Raw genomic sequence first — 24,204 nt, 5'->3', positions numbered from 1 at the left:
GACACGCATCTGTCTGGCACCTTGCAGAGTGGTCTGCGACTCAGCCTCAACACACAATGCTAGATGCTGTTTTGATCACACTGCTGAATTAAGGTTAGATCCACAACGATGGAAGCTGGGCCAGCAGCAATCTTGGGCATTTATCACCTTAACCAGTGACCTTGGTCGGCATCAGTGTTTTAACCATTTACACATGTGGATGCCGTGTGAAACCTCGACCAGCAATACAACAGTGGCACCTCCACTAAGCCTTGGTTTAATCTCCCCCCACTTTCCATCAGATAAGGTGTACTTTTGGTCTTCATTTATTTCACTACACACAGATGTCAAACAGCAATCTGACAAATATGTTGTGTGTAACGGAGAGCACTAGCCTGCTTAAGTGCAGCTGTCAGAAAAAAGACACGTCTGACTGGGCTCACACCAGATTAGCTGCCAGGCTGAGCGGCAAAACTCCCGACACCCCATTCGGATTTCCAGGCTTCCCGATTCTATATACACACAAGCCGCATCACCTGGTTCACAGACAGTCACGGCGACACTAAATCACGAGGCGTCACCTTGCTGAACTTAAAAAACATGAACATGCTAAGACTGACATTTTTACATGGTTGTGGTGAATGGGGTATGTCTATTTTTGTTTTCTGTATGCAAGCAGAATCAAAAATATCCCAAAATTAAACCTCTTTCCATTCAGTCATCTTATGACTGGCACTTCTTCCATTCCTACATCTGCATATTTACAGACTGAGAATGCATTATGGGGCAGTCTGCGCTCCTGTCAGTCCCTGACCTTGTTGTACCAAAGTGGACCTCAGCATGCCGCTCTTTGACCAAATTTTTATCTGTCCATCCTCACCAGCTGTGGGGACAAAAATCAAGACAGAAGATTACGTTTTACAGACCGTTTCCAGGCAGTAGTGATCTTCATTGAAACAAAAGGAGCAGGACAATCAATCAAATCAAATCGAATCAAATATATAATTTATGCCCAGAACTCAAGCAGCCAAAATAATTATGGAATTGAAAAATAAGAGTAGTGTTGTTTCTGTGTACTCACTCGTGATGAGGGCCGTTCCATCGTAGTTCCAGCGGCCGGCCAGGACAGCCCCACGGTGGGCTTCAACACTCTTTTCGATGCGTCCCGCCTTAGAGGCCAGGTGGAACTTACCTGCCAGCAGATAAAGACAGGCAATGCTTACTGACTACCGCAATATGCACTACCCTGGTCTGTGAACCTGTACTCAAGGTGCCATTGCCAAAAGATTTTGTTCACAGTATATATTTATTATACCATGAACATTGCAAGAAGCAGAGCTCTAAGATATCTTTTATATTTTATCTGAGATGGGGTGGGGTACTGTTCAAGATCAGGCACCCAAGCTGTCCCTGCATTCTGTAGCTCAGACCATCTCTTTTGTACATTTTCTCACACAAAAAGGAAGAGTTAGGAGTTAAGACAAACTCCCCGCTGCAGACAGAATGCGATCAGGCATGGAGACAGTTATCAAAAACACCAGCCTACCATATACTTTGTGGCCACACGTATTAAAAAATTCTGAATGTTCTATGTAATTTCTGGTCGCCTCAAACTGCAAATCAGCATCCCAGTTCTCTCACCCATTTCTATATTTGGACTTTCTAAGAAAACAGAATGCTGCTGACCCAGAAAAATAAAAGCAGGTAGTAAGTATTTAAGCACGTTATATCATAACATGGGACAGAGAGAACAATATGAGAAGAATAACAAACTGTCAAAAGAGGCAAAGGGTTATAAGGCAAGTCATTTCTGTAATAAACACACTTCTGTTTGGGGCATAACGGTAATTCACTGCCACCAAACAGGAGAAAAAAACACAAACTAGTGTTTCAGTTAAACATTTCAGCAGGAGACCCGATGCCTCATGAGGTTAGATAAGCCAGCTAGAGTTAAGATATTATTTTCACCACCCACCAATGTTTAACTATTCAATAAAATCTCCAGAAACTCTAAGACATATTTAAAACAGAAATAAAAAGATCAAACCTGAATGAAACTGGTTTTGAGTCTGTTGTGTAATTTAGGTGGTGAGCTACACAGAAACTAAAGTGAAGCCTTCTTTAAGCACACATATTAATAGTGGTTAGATGGTGTCATTGATTGATTTGCACTGGTGCAACACGTGACATTATAGATTGGATGCTTTTCATAGCTCAGAAACTGTCTGCAGTTCCAATCAGTGTGTGTTAGTATAATTATATGGTACTGTTATCATTTCGACTACATGTTACTTGCCACCAAAGCAAATGATCATATCCATATCCAAATGGCAAAGAAATTTCAGGAAACTATTAGTCTCAACTTGTAAACTATTTAAGTAACATGACTTGATTAGTATTACGGCTTGATTAGTATTGCGGATTGTCAGGGACCGCTTTGGACCGGGGATGTTTTACCATCTGTGCTGGTGAGCACAAACACTTCAGCAAGAGACTGCTTCTTCCCCCCGACAGCTTTGGGGAACCAGTGGAGATCAATGGGGAAGATCTCCTCAGGCAGCCTCACCACCAACGAGGTCTCGCCGTTCAGCAGGTTCCACCTGAAGATCTGGTGATCTTCGCTGCAGGAATACAGCTCATCTGCTGTGGTCCAGCCCACACAGCTGACCAACTCCCTGTGTATGTGGCCGTTAAGGGTAGAGGCTGAGAAGGACCAGGGATAGTGAGGCGGGCAGAATGCTAGCATTCACAGGTCCACACACATTAAAAGACCCAGATTAAATAAACTGATTCTAGGGAGAAATTCAGGGCCCTTTAAATACCGAGAGCCACATGAAGATTCCCATTGTTAATCAAGTCTGGGATAGTCACAACATATAACACAACAACCTTAACCTTCATTTTTTAATGTCATCACAACATGCTGCACAAAATCACGTCAAGTATTCTGGTACAATTAAACATTCATGTTTAGCTACCTAAACATGCGAAATGAACGAAATGCAAAGGATATGCTTGGGCTCCTTCAGCAAAGAGGTTTTTAATCTCATCGCAGACAAACTGCAGAGCGGCTTCTTCTTAATCCAGTGGTTTTGAATAATCGGCACGGATATATGGAAGAGAACATGGTGACACTCATATTAGATGGTTAAAAATCACCACGTTCTCACGACCAGTGAGCCCCGCACATATCGCTTGTTCGCACTACCAACGTACCTAAACAACTAACAAATAGTTCAGAACGAACGAAGGGCGGTCAAAATATAGGCAGAGACGTATGCTTCGTTGATAACAAACAACTCAGCTTTGCAGTGCACAGGCACACGTTTATCCTAACAGCAATTAGGTAAACACGCCGGGCGAGTTAGCCTACCCATCTACCTACGAGGTGACAGCTCTGGTTTACCACAGCATTAACCAGCTCGCTACTGCAAATCGATTAGGCAAGAAAAACACGCATTTCCACACAAAAGCATAAACGTAAGATCTGAAAATCCAGGAACTCCTTAACCTGCCGTTCCTTCGCCAGCTAAAAGTCAGATTAAGACGACAAGCATCTCGTTGCCAAGGCAGCGAGCTAGTTTACTAACCCAGGAAACAAGCACGTATCAGAAGCTTTAGCCCTCTTAGCTATCTAGGTAAATATTCTGGGCTGTAATTACACAAAGCATGATATTAAAATAGGAAAATCCACTGGATGAGGACAGTTAGGTAAATATAAAACAACAAAATGTATTTTATTCGACAAAATATATAGCTTTTCAGTTACTTACCTCACAGTTCCGCGCTATGAAAGTGGGTCTCGAAAATATCGCGAGAACAAGTACTACCGTGACAACCAACCATTGACCCAGCAAAATATTTAAATACTGTAAATGTGTACATAACTGAATATATTACCAACACTATTGTGTTAACTATTAACTCATTATTATATCGATTTAAGAAAAGTGGGAGATAAATATATTAAATCAAAGCTACACAATTTCTAATCAGCTAACAATACATTTACCGTATATAGTGTTAAGTAACTATAAGCATATCACCTTTAATAGACCTCAACACATTTTGTGTAGTTATTAAAACTATTACGCAGTGTGTGTTTAAAGTTAGGCTTGGCATTCCCCTTTTTTCAAACGTACCCCTGTAGCAGGAGCGCTTTCCCATGATGCACCGCGCCCATTTGTAACGAATTTCGGTTCGACTGCTGCGTTTAGGCGCCATTTTCGATTGAGAGAGGAGCGCTGCCGGTCTTACCGGAGAACAGAAAGGAATGACATTTTAATCTCTTTTTAAATATCTATATGCCTTTTAAAGTTTTACCGGACGCGGGTTACAGTAAAACTTCCTAGGATTCTCGGGGTAGCAAACGGGACAACAACACAAAGGAATAATTACGCTCTGACAACAAGGAAAAGGTAAATATTATTTGCCGGGTATTTATTTCTGGTTTGCTAAAATACTCGTATTTAGCAGCTAGCGTCTCCGGTTGCTCATTAACCTAGGTGAATTTAGCTGACCACTTTATCTGACTTTTTTTTAATGGGTGAGTTTTAGAAATGCATTTTTGTACTCCGGTACGGTTGTTAGTGAAACTACAACAAACTTAAACTAAATATTAGAAGGTCTGTTTGTGACTAGTCAAATGTTTGTTGACCTGTATTTTTATTCGTTTTTGAGCGACGGATTGCTTGAAAGCATCACACATTGTAGGGATTTTGACTGACAGACTGAAGATGGCTAGTTAAGCTAACTTGCCTCAAGTCAGTGGGTATTTAGCTTTGATGTGCCATGATACTTTTGCTCTTTGTCTCTCGTTACGTTTTCATTACGTTAAGATGACTTGCATCCAGTAAAGACATTTTTAATGAAACTCACTTGCCGCGTTGGTCATACTTTGACTATTCATAGGTGCAGAATCTATTAAGAATCCACGGCGCGATCACAGATCGTGTTAATGCACTTTATTCCTCTCCGACATAAATACGGACTGTGTTGAGAAGCCTACAACGCCGCTGTTTAGGATGGGAACCTCTCTTACCGCAGCCAGACCATACTGTCATTAGCCTCCTAATGAGTGGATTTGAAGCGGGTCACGGCCGTATTCGGTTCAAACTCAGCCAATCAAAATCGACTCTTTCCCTTTTTTTAACCTCGGGAAAGCGCTGCGATTGGCCACACGGAGGCCCACGGGACCCGCTTTGTTTTTGTTTTATAGACTCACGCACTTGGGCGCAAAGTTAAACTTGTTGGCCACTGGCCCCGCTCGTCCTCCGGGAGCCTAGCATGTGCAGTCTTCGCACGGACGGACGTCCCCAGTCTTCCCCATCCCCTTTGTACGTCACTGCACTCGTAACGTGACCGTGCTTTGTCCCGACCGTGTGGTCGACTTGTGGCTTCGTCCCTCTCCGCCTTGCGCACCAAACCCCCGGCCAGCGAGTCCGACAGCTTAGACCGCCGGCTCTTTATCGAATAATTATACTGACTGTACCCGATCTGTGCTCAAGGATGTGTAATAATGGTGTGGCAAGTTAATTTTTTTGTTCGTCGCTTCCATTTTCTGGAAGATGAAATTTGGATTGTCTTTTTGTTTCTGCAACCCAAGGAGTTTCTGCCTGTGGTGTGTGTATGTATATGTTTGTTGGTCAAAATCGTGGATTCGTGACTATTGGATACAATGGGCAAGAGGCTCCTTAGGATGGCCGTTTGACACGGGGTGAAGGATGCCCCAGCTTGACAAGTCACATAGGGGAAAAGGAGATGTGCGAGCGGCGGCCGCTGCGCGACTTCGCGACTCTCCCCGGGTTTGGTGGTGAATGCTATGAATGTCTTCAGGTCTGAATCATGCCATCAAAAACGACCAAGAGCTCCAATACCGCGAAGCCGAGGGGAAAAGGGGCGCAGCCTCGAGATGACTCCGACGATGATTTGGATTTACCCCCAGCAGAAACTAACTTAAATGACCAAGGAGCAGCACCGACAAATGGCAAGTAACCATGGTTGTTTTCACGTCTGTTTTGCGTGTAATGGAGCACGCTGTCGCAACTGTTTGTTTGTTTGGAGTTATGTCCTGGCATGTTCCCTGATGTTGTTCAGCTGTCGTACTTATGAATAAATGGATAGCTAATACTTAACACACAATCAGTGGGTCAGCAAGTCATCCATTGATGTCTGTCGTGATATTGAACTGGTTGTTACGATATCTTGTGTTCGTTTGTTTAAAGTTAACCCATGAGGTTTGGGCTTTATCTAACAGCACATAGAGTGTTAACTTTGTTGCTGATTTGCACACGGAAATGAATGAATTGGTGTTTGCGCCTTTTCGGCGATTTTTTTTGTTCTTAAAAAAGTGTGGGAAGTGTTTTTTGTATCGGTGAATACTAGACTTAGTTATTTTGTCGAAATAATGTTTTTCTCTAGCTTAATGACTGGTTTTGAACAGTATTTCTACTTTGGTAGGCATTTGATCTCTCTTTTTTAAATTGTGGGCTTTTCGAGTTTTGGAGGCGTTTATCATGTAATGCACCGAAGCATTACAGTTATTGTTAATGATGGCTAATACTTTTAAAAAACGATGTAAGACCTGCTTCATGAAACTGACAAAATTAATATTTTCAGGGTTGTTTTTCGAAGATATCGACATGCATCCTATGCAACACAGTGTTTACAGGACTGTGAGAGGCATTTTCAAAAGAATCTGCAACTGGTATCAGTTTTGTTGTGAACAAAGGGCTCGTACTTATAATTTAACTTCCGATTCTGCTCGCAGTCTTTGTTCGTTCTTCGTGAGCACACAGCCCCCGTTTTTGTTTTGTTTGTGTTTTTTTTGGGTCCGACTCCCCTCCCCTGCACTACTTCGCCTCCACCTAAAAATAAATTGCGCTATGTTTGAAAGTTTGACTTGTTGCCCCAGATGCCGCTCCCGCAGAGCTCGATAACCGAAGTTTGGAGGAGATTCTTGGTAGCATCCCTCCACCCCCGCCCCCAGCGATGACCAATGAACCGGGCGCTCCTCGCCTCATGATAACACACATTGTTAACCAGAACTTTAAGTCGTACGCGGGCGAACAGACTCTGGGGCCGTTTCACAAGGTATGAGAGGCGACATGGATTTTCACATGTCTGTGTCGTGTGTGCGCGTGCATGTGTGTGTGCGCGTGCGTTTGTGAGCGCGCTGGCGCGTATGTGTTCTGGAGTGCTCGGGTATCTGGTTTGTTTACTTTTTAAAGTTTTTATATTTGCTCTTCGAATCTGGTAAAATGTTTCATTGGCTGATTACAAAATCGGTCGCCTAATTAACAAATTATTAAAATATAAATTTGGGTTTTTTGTAATCTGCTGTGTGCAGCCACTGATAATGTAAAATAGGATTTAACTGTCATTTGTATGTTTTATAAGATTTCCGCACAGTTGTAAGTAAATCAGTTTAATGTGAAGCATGCTAAAGTGCAATTTAAAAAAAACGTTGGTTTTACAGGCATAATCATTACATTCCTTTTTTTTTTTTCCTAGAGATTTTCCTGTATCATTGGTCCAAATGGCAGCGGGAAGTCCAATGTGATAGATTCTATGCTGTTTGTGTTCGGATATAGGGCACAAAAGATCAGATCCAAAAAGCTCTCGGTGCTTATCCACAGCTCTGACCAACACAAAGACATCCAGAGCTGCACTGTGGAAGTGCACTTTCAGAAAATCATTGACAAGGTAAAAAGCTTTGTATGAAACCTGATGATGCTTTAGTGCATATAAAAATAATTTAGGAAATTTTAAAGTTATTGTTCTTAATTCCAAAGCGTTCATAACAAAAGTAGGCTAGAATTCTGTATTGCTGATTTCACTCAAAAATCTACTATTTAAATAATATGTGCAATATGATTTTCACAAATCTAAGACTAGGTTTTGTTAAACAATGAAATTTGCTGGTACCACAAAAATGCAAATAAGCTATCCAATTAGATGTAGGTAATGTAAATTGTAGTTATATAAAGCACATTTTATTGGTAAACCTACATAATTTAAATTAGTCATGTAGCCTGTAGTCTGAAGGTTGTTCATCCACAAACATGGGAACAAAGCGAATTAGAATGTTCACAGTGAAGTAAAAGTACAGTAATAATTCTTAAGGAAAATAAGTTTTTTTTTTGCATGGTTCTGTAATTTTAGATTTGATTGTTGTTTAAAGTTTGGTTTATTGGTTCCTGGTACACCAGGAAGGAGATGACTACGAAGTCATCCCCAACAGCAAGTTCTGTGTGTCGAGGACTGCTGGTAGAGATAATTCCTCATCATACCACATCAATGGCAAGAAGGCCACCTTCAGAGATGTTGGAGCTTTGCTGCGTAGCCATGGCATAGACTTGGACCACAACAGGTTTTTGATTTTGCAGGTAACATATTTTTTTCCCCTTTCTAATTAAATCTATGCATTTTAAACAATATGGTGAAGTTGCACGGGGTATGTTTGTTTCCGTGTGGATTATTTAAAAAAAAAAAAAAATGGAGCAAACTTTAACAAGAAGCAAAGACCCTTAAACTGCTCTAGCAGCGTATCATGGTTTGCTACAGTGACAAAATGGTGCCAACCATCATCTGCTGCTTTAGGATTTTAAGGCCCAGTCAGACGTGATGTCAGGCTTGCTGCATGAGGTGGCGAGCACGGGCCCTGCCAGTCTGCCTTCTCCACTTTAGCAGCACGTAAATATTGGTGTGTGAGAAACGAGACCCAATCCCCAATATTACTTGTGCTGCTTCAGTGTGGCAGGCTCAAGCCTTCAGACCGTTGTCTTAGCTTAGTCCCTCTAGAATTTAAATCCAAAAGTGCCGGTAGCCAGTTGATCGCCATACCGCGTTCACTTTCTAGCCAGGTATTTTTAAAGCTATTTACCACTCAGTTAAAATAAAGGTATTTAATAAAGATGAAGATTCACAAGCACGTACGTGAAGTAAAGGATACACAGAATTAATTTGGTGTATAGTGTTTGTCCACTATCATTGTGGGTTCTCAAGTTTTTGAATGTTTAATTTGTTTGGGGGGGGTGGCTATTTATGAATGAAAGTAAGTGGTTATACTGTGCTCCCTTTTTCTCTCGCTTTGATTTTTGTGTGCCTCCTAAAAATGTCTGAATAGCCCCTCAAAAAAAAAACGGTTAGTCTCCCTATCAGAACTATGAATTAGGTTCTGTTTCTTAATTGGTTCAAATTGTCGTTTTACACTTTTGTCTGTGGAAGCTTTTGTGGTTGTGTTTCAAATTTCTGTGTTCTGTGTGTGTGTATTTTAGAAAAGGCTTATTGTGCAAGTTCTTGCTGATGAAGCCCAGGTTATTTACTTTGCTAAGATGGTCTGGGAAAAAATGTATTTAATTCTACTTGACTTTTAATGTGTCTGCACACTGATTAGTACATTTTCCCCTACATTTTCTGATGTGTGCTTGTATTTGGGTGGTCAAAGGTGGTCTTTGAGAAATGTTCAGAAAAATTATCAAGATTTTTTTGACCTTTTGAAAAACTGAATTTTCCAAGTTGTATTTTTAGTTGTTATAGCATTTTACAGTAGTGTGAATATAAAGGAATAAAGGTTGAGTAATTTATTTAGTTGAATATATTAAACAGTGGTGATATGTCTGTGGGGAGAATTGGACTCCATTATGTTGAGTGCCTAAGGGATGTATGTGCTCATCTGTAGGGTGCTCTTGGGGGTATTCCTCCTCCCCCCCCCCAAAAAAAAAGAAAGAAACCTTTTGGTTATTGTTATGTAAAGATGTTTTGTGTACCAACTGCTTGATTATTTGTATATAATAAATTTTTTATTTTTTGGGGGGTGGCTTGTTTTGCTGGTCTTGACCAGGATATTGGCCTCAGTTTATTGGCCTGTATTGCTCATGAATTTTCTTTGTATGTCTGTGTAGCTTTATATTGTGTTGAATCTATTTCAGGGGGCACACCTAATTTCGTTGTACATTCGTGCAATGACAATAAAAGGCATTCTGTTCTAGGAAAGATGTGTTTAAGCTTGTGAGGGCAGTGAATAAAGTATGTGTGTGTGTGTGTGTGTGTGTGTGTGTGTGTGTGTGTGTGTGTGTGTGTGTGTGTGTGTGTGTGTGTGTGTGTGTGTGTGTGTGTGTGTGTGTGTGCGCACGCGGTGCAGGGAGAAGTAGAGCAGATTGCCATGATGAAGCCCAAGGGGCAGTCGGAGCACGACGAGGGCATGCTGGAGTACCTGGAGGACATCATTGGCTCCTGCCGCCTCAAGAATCCCATTCAGATGCTGTGCCGACGTGTGGAACTGCTGAATGAACAGAGGGGCGAGAAGGTGAGCTCACCTGCACCTGTAACCTTTACTACTTTGTTTTATGTAGTGTGTGCGTGGGTTTTTTTTTTCCCCCTTTGTCAAGCTAAGCAGTCAGTATGTTTAAACTTCATATGGAAGAAGGATGAATTTTCTATTAATTTTTTTGTACTTTTAGACAAATGCACAAGTACACCAAATATTTCTACATTCATTTTCAAATTATTTTTCCGCAATATTTTTGAGCATTGACAGTTAAGGCTTGTTTTGTGTAAATAAATTTTGTTTTTGCTATGACTGCTTCAAATATTTATAATAGGTAGTTTGTTTTTCTTGCTGGGGACTGCAGTATTTTGTTATAAGTGCTAGGTTTGACTTGGCCAGGCTGCCCCCCTGCTCTGACACCTGCCATTCTTTACAAGGCAGTAAGAGAAAATTTGGTTTGCCTTTAGGAAATGACTATTTCCAAGTAACCTCAGCTGTTCACTTACTGCTTTGGTTTTTGTACCGAAAATATTTGTGACGTACCTGATAAATTAAACTAGAATGGTTCATTCATAAAATACTTCACTTGATTTCTATTTTTTTAAATTTTGACATTTTACATCGATTCCTTGCATGTTTTAGGTATTTGTTAGCAATTGATATTCAGATGCTACGGTTTTTGTTTTCCTTTTTTTATTTAGTACAATATACATTTAAAGATTCATGTCTGCTTCTGTTGGTGTTATTTCAGTCTAGAGCATGCCCCAACAGACAGGAAAACAGCCTTTCTGGCTCTAATCTTTGGTATTTTTCAGAATTTGGAACATTACATTTTTTGGGGGGTAGGGGGTGTTGGCATGTAGCTTAATATAAAGTAAATAAGCATAATGTAAATTGTTTTTTTTAACTTTGAAGTTTTGTGTATTAAAAATGGCACGTTAGCTAGTTTTATTAAGTTCAAGGACATCTTGTTTTGGTCTCTGGAGGAAAATCAGTCAAACATATGTGGTTTTTATGTTTTATGTTTTGCCTTTATTAACCAGGCTTGAGGACAATGCATTTAACCTGCCAGATTTCCCCCTTATCTTTCAGCCTTTTTTTCTTTCTCTCTTTAAGCATAAACTTATAGTCTCGAGTGAACAATGGCAGGACTTTATTTTAAATGGAGACGTTTCTTGCCTGCTGCTTTAAGTTGGATTCTCTCCCTGTCCTTCAGCTGAACCGGGTGAAATTGGTGGAGAAGGAGAAGACTGCACTGGAGGGAGAGAAGAACAAGGCTGTGGAGTTTCTCACTCTGGAGAATGAGACCTTCAGGAAACGTAACGTCCTCTGTCAGTGTTACATGTGAGTCCTCTGCTTGTCTTCCTGGGTAGCTCTCTGGGCTCCATTCGTTCAAAAGTGAAGATGGATATTCTTCCTTATTGTGCCTGACATTGAGAATGCTTAACTGTGTGAAAGTCCTGTTCAGCTTATCAGTCCCCATATTTGTAAACTGGTTATGTTTGTATTGAGAAATTTCCTGCAGAGGAATGTGTGCATTTTGGGGGTTAGTGTTACTTTTATGAAGTAGGGCTGATTTTATAAGCTCAGTTTTGGGTTAAAACATTTACTGGCATCTGTACAGTTGATTATTTGTTCAGCTATGCAGCCTTCTGTCATTTAGTGTCTAACAGTGTTTTCAGTCGCCCGCACTTCAGTATTTCTGCTTGTGGCCAGACTGTGGCGCCGTTTGTCTTCTGTCTCGCTCTTCTGATGCATCATCTCTTGCCATCAGACATGACCTTCAGAGAAAGCTAGCGGAAAAAGAAGCGGAGAAGCAGAAGATTCAAGATGACACCAAGGAACTCATGGAGGACAACAACCGGCTGTCGGAGGAAATGAAAGTGAAAAACCAGGATTTGAAGAACGTTGAAAAGTAAGACTGATTTATGCTGCCACTTGTGGTTGGGCCACTTGGTCCAGTGTTTTGGTGAAATATGTTGTGGTTTTGCTGCCATCAGCCCAACATGGGGGCACTAAATAAACCAAATCTGATAAAAAGCCTGCTAGACTGCAGTCAGTTGTTAATATTGCTTTTAAGCTAGAATGTCTTAGATCTGTGTGACCTGGTCAGCTGCATCATGCTGTGATGGCTATCAGTTGTCATGTGGTAGACTGGTTTAAAAAATGCTTGTTACTTTGTGTTACTGGTTGATTAATTTTGTCGCAAGGTTTGTGACAATTTGTTGGGTATGGTTTAAACAGCATTAAAATAATTTGGTCCCTCAGTCCGCCAGCTGTTTTATATAAAGAATAATTTTTGTATATTTCTTAATGTGGAGAACTTATTAAAATGTTACACAAATGAATATGTAGGCTGAGGATCTGTAACTTGTCAGTGAGGATGTGTTCATTTCTCCTGTGAAATAAAGGTGGTTGTAATTAAAGGAGGAGTGCCTTGGAACTTATTTTTCACTTAAAAAGATGATTTCAGATGACTTATGGCAAACTACTTACTAATGTCTCCTATTTCCAAATGTTCTTGTTTCACAGGAAACTGGGAAAGCTGACCAAGTTTATTGAAAGCCAAAAGGAGAAGTTCACTCAGCTTGACTTGCAGGATGTGGAGGTGCGTGAGAAGTTGAAGCACTCCAAGAGTAAGAGCAAAAAACTGCAGAAGCAGCTTCAGAAGGACAAGGAGAAGGTGAGTGTGCCGCACAGGGTTTCCCCATTGAGGGCACCTGACATTTTGGTTACCAAAACTATTGGGTGTGTGAGAGGAAATTGTTGCATGAATCTCGGACGAATTTGTTTTTTTCATTTTTTTTTTTTTTTTGAAAATTGCCTTCTCTACCACAGAAAAAAACAATCTTTTGCTTTCTCTGTTTCCAAGTTTATGCAAAATAGAATTTTATGTGCAATGCAGATTAATGTCCACTGTCTGTGTGTGCACACACCCCATGTGATATTTGGAATGGAAGAAATCCCAAAACAGATAGTACTATCGTAATATTTCTTTAAGACTCATTTGTAAGAATTTAAAAAAAGGTCTTGCAATGACTTGCTGCCAAAATATAGTAAAAGCAATTTTTATCATTAGATGTATAAATTGTTTTCAGCTCTTAAGTGAAGCCATATGGCACACAGAAAGGAACAGCGGTCTTCACAGAATGGAAATGATAGCAAGGTGAAACCATTAACTCTTGCCTCTAACGTTGTTGGATCATTATAGTTTGAGACTGAGTACATATAAGATGACTTGGCTAAAGTCTTAAATGCCTTTGGAGATGCATGGCAGCCTCTTTGCTCGTACCCTGGGGCCTGCAGATGTTTTGTCTTTGAATGCAGCTGTTCAGGTTGTCAGTAGAAAGGATTCAGAATTCAGTGCTGGCAGTAAATACACATGCAGTAACAAGTCTCTAAATTATGTATGTGAGGATGTTGTTGCAGCGTGCATTCAATACGGTATTTGTGTGCTATTGATTGCACTTTTATAAAAATGGATCCATCGAAATTCGGTTGTGTTGGGGGGGCGAAGTCCCAAAATATTCAGTGAAGAATCAGTTCTGGCTAGGTTGGTGGCTCTCACTTTCACATGTAATGTGAATGTTGTACTGGTGAGCAGTGCTGTTTAGTTGTCAGATTTAAAGTGAGTGCTTTGAGTATTAAGAGTAATGAATCCAGGTTTTCTGGATGAAATTGGTGTGCAGGAAAGACTTCCTGCTGTTGTCTGGTTACTCTGCCCCGCCCCATTTCTCTATTTTGGAAACCGAGAATAAATCTAGAGATTTGTGGTGATTTTTAGCATGCATTACAGCGTTACAAAATGTCTCCAAAACGTAGAGGAGTAAGATCTTATGAGACAGCAACACAATCGCAGATCACTGGCTATATTTAGAATTAGGTGATATCAGTGGTCATTGTTGACACACCACAGCACGCAGTGTGCAACAACGAAATGTGTCCTCTGCATTTAACCCATATGTGACATCGTGACATAGCAGGGAGCAGCTAATTCAGTGCCCAGGGAGCAGTGCTTGGGGGCGGTACCTTGCTCAGGGTACCTCAGTGGTGCCTTGCTGGTCAGGGATTTGAACCTGCAATCTTTAATTACAAGTACGCTTCCCTAACCGTTAAGCCACCATTGCCCACAAAAAAAAAAATTTAGACTCAGCAGTAGCATGACGTTTTTCAGTCTCATGCACACTTTAGGAAATATTCTGTTCTGCCCATGCACAGTAACGAGGTGTGCAGGAAGGCAGGCTCAGGCCTCGATGTGCTTTAACACGAAGGGCCACCCGTCCCAACATCCAGAGCCTAATAACTGTGTCCAAAGGTGACCTAGGGTGTCAGTTTAATAATTTCTTACACCACACTAATAGAACATATTACTGCAATTGAATATGGGTTCCAGTCATAATTGAAATGGTCCATGTTTCAATTGTTCTCCTCTTCCTCCCACGTAACAGCTGGAAGAGGTGAGAAACATCCCCGCAGACAGTGAAAAGACCATCGCCGAGGCTACAGGCAAGAAAGAAGAGCAGGAGAAGCTGAAGGTGGTGGCGGAGGAGAAGCTGAAGCTTGTGATGCAGAGCTTGAAAGAGGAGACCTTTGGCCTGCAGCAGGACAAGGAGGTCAGTTTGGATGGCAGGGTGCCTCTGTTAAGGAACTGCACTGGGCTCTCTCAGTATGTTCAGTATGCTGAGGGGTTGCGTAGTGGATCAGCATGATTTGCATGTTTGTTTCTTCTGTGTCGGGGGGGAAACCCACTTTCCTCGTCAGGCTAACTGGCATCTCTAAGTTGTATGTTGTGTGTGATTGCATGTGTCCTGACTGGTATCTCATCCAGGCTGTATCTCAGTCTTATGCCGATTACCCTCCCAGCGATCCTGTCTAGTTAATAAAATATGGATTGGTGGATGGGTGATGCCATGCTCTGCTTCATTTCTCTGTGTCTGTCTTCTAGACAAAGGAGAAAGACCTGATGGAACTAAGTAAGGCGGTGAACGAGACTCGCTCGCGCATGGATGTGGCTCAGTCCGAGTTGGATATCTACCTGAGCCGCCATAACACAGCCCTGACGCAACTCAACAAGGCCAAGGAGACTCTGCAGTCCACAACAGAGACACTCAGGGAGAGAAAGGCTGCCATTAAGGACCTGGAGGTCAAGATACCCAAGTGTGAGCAGGAGCTGAAGAAGGTGCGTAGGCTGCAGTGGTGTGTCGAGGAGGTGTGGGGTGGGGGAGTGATGCTGTGTTCCATTTACCTCGGAGGTCGAAACTCGGAATGACGTCACATACGAATTAAACGCGCTCTAGTACAAGAAGTCGGAAAGCCAGTTAGCAATACCCGGGACCTAGAGCTGGGCGATATGGCCTAAAAATAAAATCTCCGATTTTTTTCACAAATCTGATTTTCGATTTTAATCGATTTCCCCCACCCCTATTCAAAATAAAACTACAGATGACAAATAAATGGTTCAAAACAAGTTTTAATATATTTTTTTATTTTTATTTTTTTTTACTTTAGAATGAAAGTGCAATCTGACAAACCAAAAAAGATGCTTATAAGTGAGATGGCAGACCACGCCATTGTAAACACTTTTAGAAACTTGTAAAAACTTGTTAGCATGTTAATGAATCCCGGCTTTTCCACAGTATGTATGGGCACCATGTCTTTTGCAATATACATCACGACAGCGTTTATCGCCTTCCACCGTGCCTCATTCTTATCATATGGCACACAGTTCGAAAACCTGTCAGGGACGGTTGCTTGCTTAACTTAGGAGGTTGTGCTGGTGCTGGGGCTATTTTCATTTCGCTGGGAGCTGCACTTCTCCCACTCCGTTGTGTTCCTCTGCTTTAGGTGCTGGAATAAATTTGTCGTGCTGCTTCCTTTGGTTGCAACAGTTTTAAAACCGACTTTGCAGTGAGGACTTGTTTGGTCTGTGCCCGATGGCGCAAAACCGAACCATTGCCATGTTGTTTGTGAATCCGCTACAGTGTTTGGGTGCGCCGTGCTAATTTACCTGTGAAGAACGGGTAAGCCGCATTAGTTCCACTTTTGGCGCTTGCGTGTTAAAAAAAAAAAAAAGTAATAAAATAGATTTTCATAAAAAAACACATCGTCCTGAACTGTAAATTCGAATTAATCGATAAAATCGATTTATTGCCCACCTCTACAGGGACCCGTACCAAAAAGCAAGATTCTTTTGCATAGCCGGACAATTTGTTGGATTTAAGGTAGGGTGACCACATAATCCATGTCATCCCGGACACTTTGCGCTAGGACAGGATTTGCAACCTACCATTTCAATTAAAAGGACCTGGATTTCACTTAAGTACCGAGTTCTTGCTGTGTGCTGATTGGTCAGTCTCCTATAATCATGCACGTGTCACTAATGTTAATGTGAACAGCTGGATGAGTCTTTCAGTCAAAGAAACAAACCTGTCAAAGCACGAGAAGAACTGAACTATTTAACCAAGCACAGGAGTCTTTCGGTTTTAAGGTAGTTTGTAAAACCTGAAGTAGCTCAAGGTGTCCGGGATGACATGGATTATCTGGTCACCCTAATTTAAGGTACCTCAGTTTAAATGGCCTTGATCTTCGTTCAATTAAAATTAGAATGACCTTAAATCCGACAAATAATCTGACTGATCATGAAATCTAATTCTAACCCGGTTAATTTAGCCATCGTTAGCAATATCAGTTGATAACACATTACGCGCAGTGCTTTACGTATCAAACTCCGTAGCAACACGTACACAGATAAATTGGATGGTATAGTGTGTGCGACCGATTTAATGAGCAGTGCTTAAATTGTATAAAACTACAACTTTCACTTCTGCTGATAAGGGGTGCAGCCATCTTGGATTCTGAACTCGGGATCCTCTGTGCTGCTTCGAGATATTTCTCGGATCTCCGAGAAACGGGAGCACGCATGTCGTCACTTCCGGCTTCAGCACTCGGAAACAGAGTTCCGATGGCAAATGGAACATGCTATGAAACTGACACGAAAAGGGGAAGTTAGTCTATTGATTGGAGTGATGCCTAAGGAGATGCTTATGGTGTAAGCTGGTGGGGTTTTGGGGCTAAATGTCTGGAGCCATAATGACATTTAAGTCTGGGGTATGTGCCGTGCTTCCAGTTAAGGTTCTGTGAATGGGATGTGAAATCTGCTCAGTTTTCTTATGGAGAGATTTCACTGACAAAAGCTCTGCTTAAATCGCTGTCACGGTGGATCTGCAGGACGAACGGGAACTCGAGCAGATCACACAGGCAGACGAGCAGGCCCAGCAGACTGTGAGAGACATGCGACAGAAAGTGGAGGAAGCCAAAAGCTCCCTGTCCTCCAACCGCAGTCGGGGAAAGGTGCTTGATGCTTTGATGCAGCAGAAACGTAGTGGCAAGATCCCTGGCATCCTGGGCCGGCTGGTGAGGACCTCGTCGCATCTTGCATGCTTCCCACATGTCCTCTTGTTTGACAGGCCACTCCTGTAGCCTGCTTGCTAACCTGCTATAATTCAAAAGCACCTTTTCCTGCCCAAATGTTTTTTTTGATGCCAGATAACTAGAAGTTTGACTTCCTGCCTTTTTAGGGTGACCTAGGAGCAATCGGTGAGAAGTATGATGTTGCCATCTCCTCAAGCTGTGGTGCGCTAGACAACATCTTGGTGGACACAATTGACACGGCACAGAAGTGCGTCAACTTCCTGAAGTCCCAGAACATTGGGGTTGCCACTTTCATTGGGTTAGATAAGGTCAGTCTCAAATGTATTTGTTTTGTTACGCCCCCTTGTGTGGGACGCATCAGCAGACATGCATATGCACCATGAAGTCAGACTTAATTATATTCATCAAAGGTTAAATGTAAGTTTAATGCAGTTACTGAGTGTGTTCTGCAAATGACTTGGAACCAGTTTAAATCCCTGAATTAGGTTAATTTGCCATACGTTGGTATGAACCCAAGTATAGCATTATATTTGCCTAAAGAAGCAGCATCTTGTGTTCTCAGATGAAAGTGTGGGAGAAAAACATGGGACAGATATCTACTCCAGAGAACGTGCCACGGCTCTTCGACATGGTCAAGGTCAAAGACGAGGCCGTGCGGCCGGCCTTCTACTTCGCCCTCCGGGACACGCTCGTGGCCGACAACCTAGAGCAGGCCACCCGCCTGGCCTTCCAGAAGGACAAGCGCTGGAGAGTAGTGACCCTACAGGGCCAGATCATCGAGCAGGCAGGTTGGTACTTCTCAGTCATCATCTATTTGATTTTTCCATAACCGCAATGAATTCCAGCTGAGGTAGATATGAAAATGTGCTTTAAAGCGTAATTACATCAAACTTCAAACTGACCAGGATGTGTAGATATCATTCCTATATTGTTTCCAAGGCAACTTGCCAGTGTTCCATTAGATTTGCGCCTGCCTCCCCTATCAGATGGTCCGTGTCTCGTGGTGGAGACTGCTCTCTGTGATTTCTTTAGCACCATGCCAGTTGGGTGCCCACCCCACTAAAATATGCTCTCTTGCAGGCACAATGACTGGCGGGGGTGGGCGTGTAATGAGGGGCAGGATGGGCACTTCAGTTGGAGTGGAGGTCACACAGGAGGAGGTGAGACTGGAGACCATATTCCATCAGCATGCCATTCCTTTGTTTCAAAGAGCCTTGGTCAGCTTGTGTGTCTCTCCTTGCTGCCACCAGCTGGACAGGATGGAGAGTAAGCTGAAGGAGCAGGTGGTGCAAATGCAAGGCCGTCAGGAGAGGAGGTTACAGCTGGAGGAGAAGGTGCAGAGGCTCAGGCAGGAGCTCCGCGAGATGAAGAACACTCTGGAGAAGTTTACGGCCAGCATTCAGGTGAGAAACTGCCCAGGTCTCGCTACACCAGATCTCCACCGTGGGGAGAAGAGTGGCACCAAATTTCAGTTATGAATTACTGGAAAGCTCTGTTTATTAGAGTGTAAATCTGCTGCTAATTTTAAGAGGCTTGTGCTGTTTTGTGACTGACTGTACTTCCTCGGGGTTTCAGCATTTACCTGCTCTTTTCAATCCTCCTCCCAGAGCCTGTCGGAGCAGGAAGCTCACCTCAAGTCACAGATGAAGGAGCTGGAGGCCAATGTTGTGGCTGCTGCTCCTGACAAGAACAAGCAGAAACAGATGGAGAAGAGCCTGGAAGCCTTCAAGAAAGGTGTGCATCTTTGCCGCCCCCACACTCTTTCAAATAAAGCTCCTCACGCCCCCACAGGTGGATGACCTGAAAGCACAATCAGAATCATTTTGTTGAAACTACTCATTTGAAATAGTGTCACCAGAGGCCAATAACTAAATGCTCATAAATGCCTAGCAAGATGTCGGCCCACCTACTAATAGCAGCCATGGCGCAAAGCCGAGCTTTAACATGACCGAACCATCCTTCTCTCCTTCTCCCAGAATATGAAACTGCAGCAAGCAAAGCTGGCAAAGTGGAGGCAGAAGTGAAGCGACTGCACAACCTCATCGTGGACATCAACAGCCACAAGCTGAAGGCTCAGCAGGACAAGTTAGACAAAATCAACAAGGAGCTTGACGAATGCTGCTCTGCGATCACCAAGGCTCAAGTGGCCATCAAGACAGCAGACAGGTCAGCCGCCTGCTGCCCACTTTGTTTGCACTGTTGGCAGGACACTGACAATAGTGATAGTAGTGGTAGTACTGGTCTGAAGTCTGCATAGTGTGATAAAAAGTCTGAAGAAACTAAAAAAATGCAGCTGATATGCAGTGTAATTAGACCTGGATTTGGTGTTACTCCGTCAGACCTTCCGGTCTGTGCCCCAGTAACCAGTTTCACATCAAATAATTGGAAGGCTGTGAACATCAAGATATTACGGTTTGGTCAAATCACACCAGCATCATGTTTCATCTGATTCGTGAACTTTCTCTCCCTGCTCCCCAAGGAATCTGAAGAAGTCCGAGGATGCGGTGGCTCGCTCAGAAAGGGAGATGGCAGAAAACGAGAAGGCCATGGAGGATCTGATGGAGCACCTGAAGAAGCTGGAGGAGCAGGCCGCAGAGATCATGAAGGAGTGCCAGCAGGCGGAGGTGAGTCGGGCTGCAGTGGGCTTCCTCTTCGGGGAGGAGTCTGACTGAGAGTCACTAATGAAGGCAACTGAGGAAGACACACTAAGCTCTGCTCCATTTTGTAATTTATTGCAATTCTATTGGGGCTTTGCTCTTTTTTATGAACCATTAGAATTTGTTTTTACACTTCCCTCATCTTCAGCACTTCGTTTACCGTAAATCTACCAGGAATATGACCCAAAGTCAGATTTTGTGGGATTCTTTTATTCTGATAAATTTTAACTACAAATTCAGTGGTTTGTAAGGAATCACAAGAGTGCCATAACCAAGAATAAATCTGTAAAATATTCATGTGGGCTGGAATTGACTACTCAACCTGGGCAGGAAGGTGTGTCTGAAGCCAGTTGATTGACAGCTTGTCCATTTGAGGAAAAGCAAGGGTAATAAGGCAAGAGCAAAAGCAATGCGTTAAATGTAAAAGCAATATGGCAAAATTAAAAGCAATAAAGAAAAGCATTCATTTTCTTATTCCTTTATTTTTAATTTTCTTATTTGTATTTTTCACTTATTCAACATTTATTTCTTTATGCTTTTACAGACTTTTTTATGGCACTCCTGTGACTCCATAGGTGTGAAAAATGTTTTCCTTATCAATTTAAAGGTTGATTTTAAATCTCTCCTTGCATTTATCACTCAAACTGCTTGTTGCTGAAAAGAATCTGTCCAATAAATGCTGCCTGTTTTTTCCCTTCCTTAATATTTTGAAGGTATGAAAAGTACTAGAAATAGTGTAGAAGCTGTTTGGTCATACATGTAATGCAACCTGTAGATGGGATGTTTTTTAATTCACCAGTTACTTTACATTGTTTCAGAAAACCTGTTAGCAGCAAAACATTTTAACACTGCTTGGTATGAAATATCTCAAAATATAATGGCTTGCTGATATGGTCTTCATGGGCTCTTTGTCTCCCTCCGGTCCTGCAGGAGGCACTGCCAGAAGTACAGGAGCAGCACCGTGGTGTACTGCAGGAGATCAAGGCCATCCAGGAGCAAGAGCACACGCTGCAGAAAGAGCTGCTCAACGTGCGCCTCAAGGTGGAGCAGATTGAAGGGGCCATTTCCGAGCATCAGAGCAAGATCAAGCACTGGCAGAGAGAGGTGGGCCGTTTTCTGTTTGGGCTGAGTGCCGTGTGTGACTCTACTGGTGTCCCAGCTGGATTGTGTTCACTATTAAGGCTACAATAGGAAGCCTTTCTGAGGAATCCTGTGGTGGAGCGAGAGTCGTCTTCCAGGAACATGTTGTAGTTGTAATGCACAGGGCATATGTTGCCAACTGGTAGTTTAGCAAGACAGGTCTGGTGATTAGGATGCCTGTATGTCTCAGAACACGGGTAACTTCAGGTTCACTGCAGGCCCAACGCCTGATACGAATCTGAAGCAGCTGTCCTGGCAGTCGGATCACCAGGAATTTCAATCATTTGTATTGGAAAGATGGCCTTAGCCTGAAGAGTGGAGACTGGGAGCTTGAACGTCCTACAGGTTTATACCATTAAGGGTCTCTGCCAGGACTAAACAATCTGCTGCATTACATTGTGACGGCACTGTTTTGGGTCCCAGGTTTTGAATTTAGTCACACATTAAAGCATTGTGTGATGTTCTTGGTGTAAAACGGGTAGTGAGAGAAAACACACAATTACCTGCTGTATTAATACTACAGCTGCAAGAAATCAATAACGTCCGTAATTATCAGTAACGAATTTTGTCATTGATTGGTTGCATTTGTATACAGAGATTGGCAGGCAAATAGCAGTGTAGTGAAATGGGTAAACGTTTATGAAGTTTTAAAGTTACCACCAGGCTTAGGTGGTTTTAAGGAATATTGTGGCATTTTGAAATCTTGGTGATAAAATTAGCTGGGGCTTGTTGCTGATTGGCAGTCATTCCCTATGACCCCTTTTCTGTGCCCTGCAGGGGGCGCTATACCCAGTTCTTAAATTGATCCCACATTTCACTCTACAGATCTCAAAGCTCTCCCTCCACACCATTGACGACAAGCCAGCAGAGGAGCTGCAGTCGCTCTCCCCTGAGGAACTGGCAGCCCATAGCCCCGATGTGCTCAACAGAGAGATCGCCCTTCTGGAAGCACAATCCGCCCAGATGAAGCCCAACCTGGGCGCCATCGCCGAGTACAAGAAAAAGGTACCAGTCTGTGGCCTTGCAGTAAGGCCTGGTAGAAAGCAAACCTCCCTTTCACCAGCTTACCTCTCATCCTTCCCCAGGGCTTAGTAAGCGAGTACTGACGCTTATTCTGTCCTCCTGTAGGAGGAGCTCTACTTGCAGCGTGTGGCAGAGCTGGATGAGATTACCACAGAACGGGACAATTTCAAGCGTGCATGTGAGGACCTGCGCAAGCAGCGGCTCAACGAGTTCATGGCCGGCTTCAACATCATCACAAACAAGTTGAAGGAGAACTACCAGATGCTGACGCTAGGGGGCGACGCAGAGCTGGAGCTTGTGGATAGCCTGGATCCCTTTTCTGAGGGAATCATGTTCAGGTAATGACTGAACTTGACATGCAGAATCAGTTTCTGGTCGATGTGCACCAGCATCTCTCATATTAGGGGGGCCTTTATCTCTTTCCATTTGTCTGTGCAGCGTTCGACCCCCAAAGAAGAGCTGGAAGAAGATCTTTAACCTGTCTGGCGGAGAGAAGACACTGAGCTCCTTGGCTCTGGTTTTCGCCCTCCACCACTTCAAACCCACACCTCTCTACTTTATGGATGAGATTGATGCTGCGCTTGATTTTAAGAATGTGTCCATCGTGGCTTTTTATATCTATGTGAGTAACTCATACAGTCAGTGATGGATGTGATTGTCCTCTACTACATTTAATTTCCTGCTTGACTGATTTTTAAAATGTCATCTTATGCAAGTCAAGTTCCCATTAATTGTGGATCTTGGAAGGGATTTCACTTAAGTTTTGGATTGTGTAGGTGTTTCTTTTTTAACCCAGCTTATAAATGGCCTATTAAAGGGAGATGGACTTTGAATAGTCTGTCCCACTTTATAACCACCTTTTTGTGGTGAGGCTATTGTGACCAGGAGGTAAAAGTATGGTTCACCTTAATTAGGAGGCTTCATAAACCTTGCACAATATGGACCAGTGGTTAAGTTTATTTCATATTTACAATAGCATCATGAACTCCTGCAGTAATTACTTTGTTTAAAATGGATTAGTACATTATTCACTGGTAGTATAAGTCGCTTGTCTCTCCTCCCACCAGGAACAAACTAAGAATGCCCAGTTCATCATCATCTCTCTGCGGAATAACATGTTTGAGATCGCTGATCGGCTGATCGGCATCTACAAGACTCACAACACCACCAAGAGTGTGGGCATTAACCCAAAAACCATCGCGTCCAAGGAGCTGCCCGAGGGGGCCACTGCCTGAACACCCTCAGCTTCAGCACTTTTTAATCATAATCCAGGGATCATTTTTTCCCAAACTTCTGAAAATTCTTGAGGCATTTGTATCTATCTTAATTTTATCATAAAAGCTGCTGTTTTTTTTAAAATTTCATAAATAAAATCTCACTTCTGCTTTCTAAGTTTGGCTTAATCCATTTCCTACATTGGTCTGACCGCTCGCTGTATAGATGCTTCTCGCTTTACGATAATGTAACTTCCATCCACACAGCCACGCTTCCAGTCTCTGTGGTGATTAGAGTGGTTAAAAAGCCCAAGTGCCAATCATATTCACAACTTAAGAGTTCATTGTAACAACGCCATATGGGGGCATCTGTAGTACCAAGCTGAAACAAGTAGACAAATTCCTTAAACATGGGTGATATGCATCTATAGTCGGTACGGGATCATTAGTATCAGAATTGCTGTCACATCATCTAGATGGGTTCTACACA

The 24,204-nt window shown here is 42.6% G+C and overlaps 2 protein-coding genes across 10 annotated transcripts in view; one reads left to right on the top strand and one right to left on the bottom strand.

Annotated features, from left to right (window-relative positions):
* The window catches only part of ift80 (intraflagellar transport 80 homolog (Chlamydomonas)), a 32,603-nt gene extending 28,610 nt beyond the window's left edge, over positions 1-3,993 (bottom strand). The window contains exons 1-5 of one of the 6 annotated variants that reach the window (XM_072701594.1): positions 3,753-3,993; positions 2,958-3,056; positions 2,437-2,654; positions 1,061-1,171; positions 794-862 (exon numbers count right to left, since the gene is read on the bottom strand). In XM_072701594.1, the coding sequence (XP_072557695.1) occupies positions 794-862; positions 1,061-1,171; positions 2,437-2,654; positions 2,958-2,965 (406 nt within the window). In that variant the 5' untranslated portion in view covers positions 2,966-3,056; positions 3,753-3,993. Of the gene's footprint in view, positions 1-793; positions 863-1,060; positions 1,172-2,436; positions 3,057-3,569; positions 3,591-3,752 lie in introns of those variants that run through there. The other 5 variants (XM_072701592.1, XM_072701591.1, XM_072701593.1 and 2 more) reach the window with 5 other exon arrangements.
* A 178-nt stretch (positions 3,994-4,171) lies between these two features.
* On the top strand, positions 4,172-23,892 carry smc4 (structural maintenance of chromosomes 4). Of its 4 annotated transcripts, none has more exons than XM_023807199.2 (24): positions 4,172-4,397; positions 5,815-5,965; positions 6,893-7,071; positions 7,492-7,683; positions 8,190-8,366; positions 10,124-10,288; positions 11,466-11,593; positions 12,024-12,164; positions 12,782-12,932; positions 14,698-14,862; positions 15,195-15,428; positions 17,477-17,662; positions 17,827-17,988; positions 18,243-18,468; positions 18,761-18,840; positions 18,931-19,083; positions 19,288-19,414; positions 19,657-19,846; positions 20,160-20,304; positions 21,268-21,441; positions 22,303-22,482; positions 22,606-22,838; positions 22,939-23,122; positions 23,568-23,892. In XM_023807199.2, the coding sequence occupies exons 2-24, from the start codon at positions 5,824-5,826 to the stop codon at positions 23,733-23,735; spliced, it is 3,882 nt and encodes a 1,293-aa protein (XP_023662967.1). In that variant the 5' UTR covers positions 4,172-4,397; positions 5,815-5,823; the 3' UTR covers positions 23,736-23,892. The 4 variants fall into 4 exon arrangements, with proteins under 4 accessions (XP_023662967.1, XP_023662970.1, XP_023662968.1 ...); XM_023807200.2 differs by lacking the exon at positions 4,172-4,397 and adding an exon at positions 5,222-5,315; XM_023807202.2 differs by lacking the exon at positions 6,893-7,071 and having other exon boundaries at positions 4,174-4,397.
* The last annotated feature ends 312 nt before the right edge of the window (positions 23,893-24,204 follow it).

Source organism: Paramormyrops kingsleyae, chromosome 17, assembly GCF_048594095.1.
Source record: "Paramormyrops kingsleyae isolate MSU_618 chromosome 17, PKINGS_0.4, whole genome shotgun sequence".
NCBI classification, from domain to species: Eukaryota; Metazoa; Chordata; class Actinopteri; order Osteoglossiformes; family Mormyridae; genus Paramormyrops; species Paramormyrops kingsleyae.
Note: the sequence above shows the minus strand (reverse complement) of the source record. Positions and strands in the feature narration are given on the sequence as shown.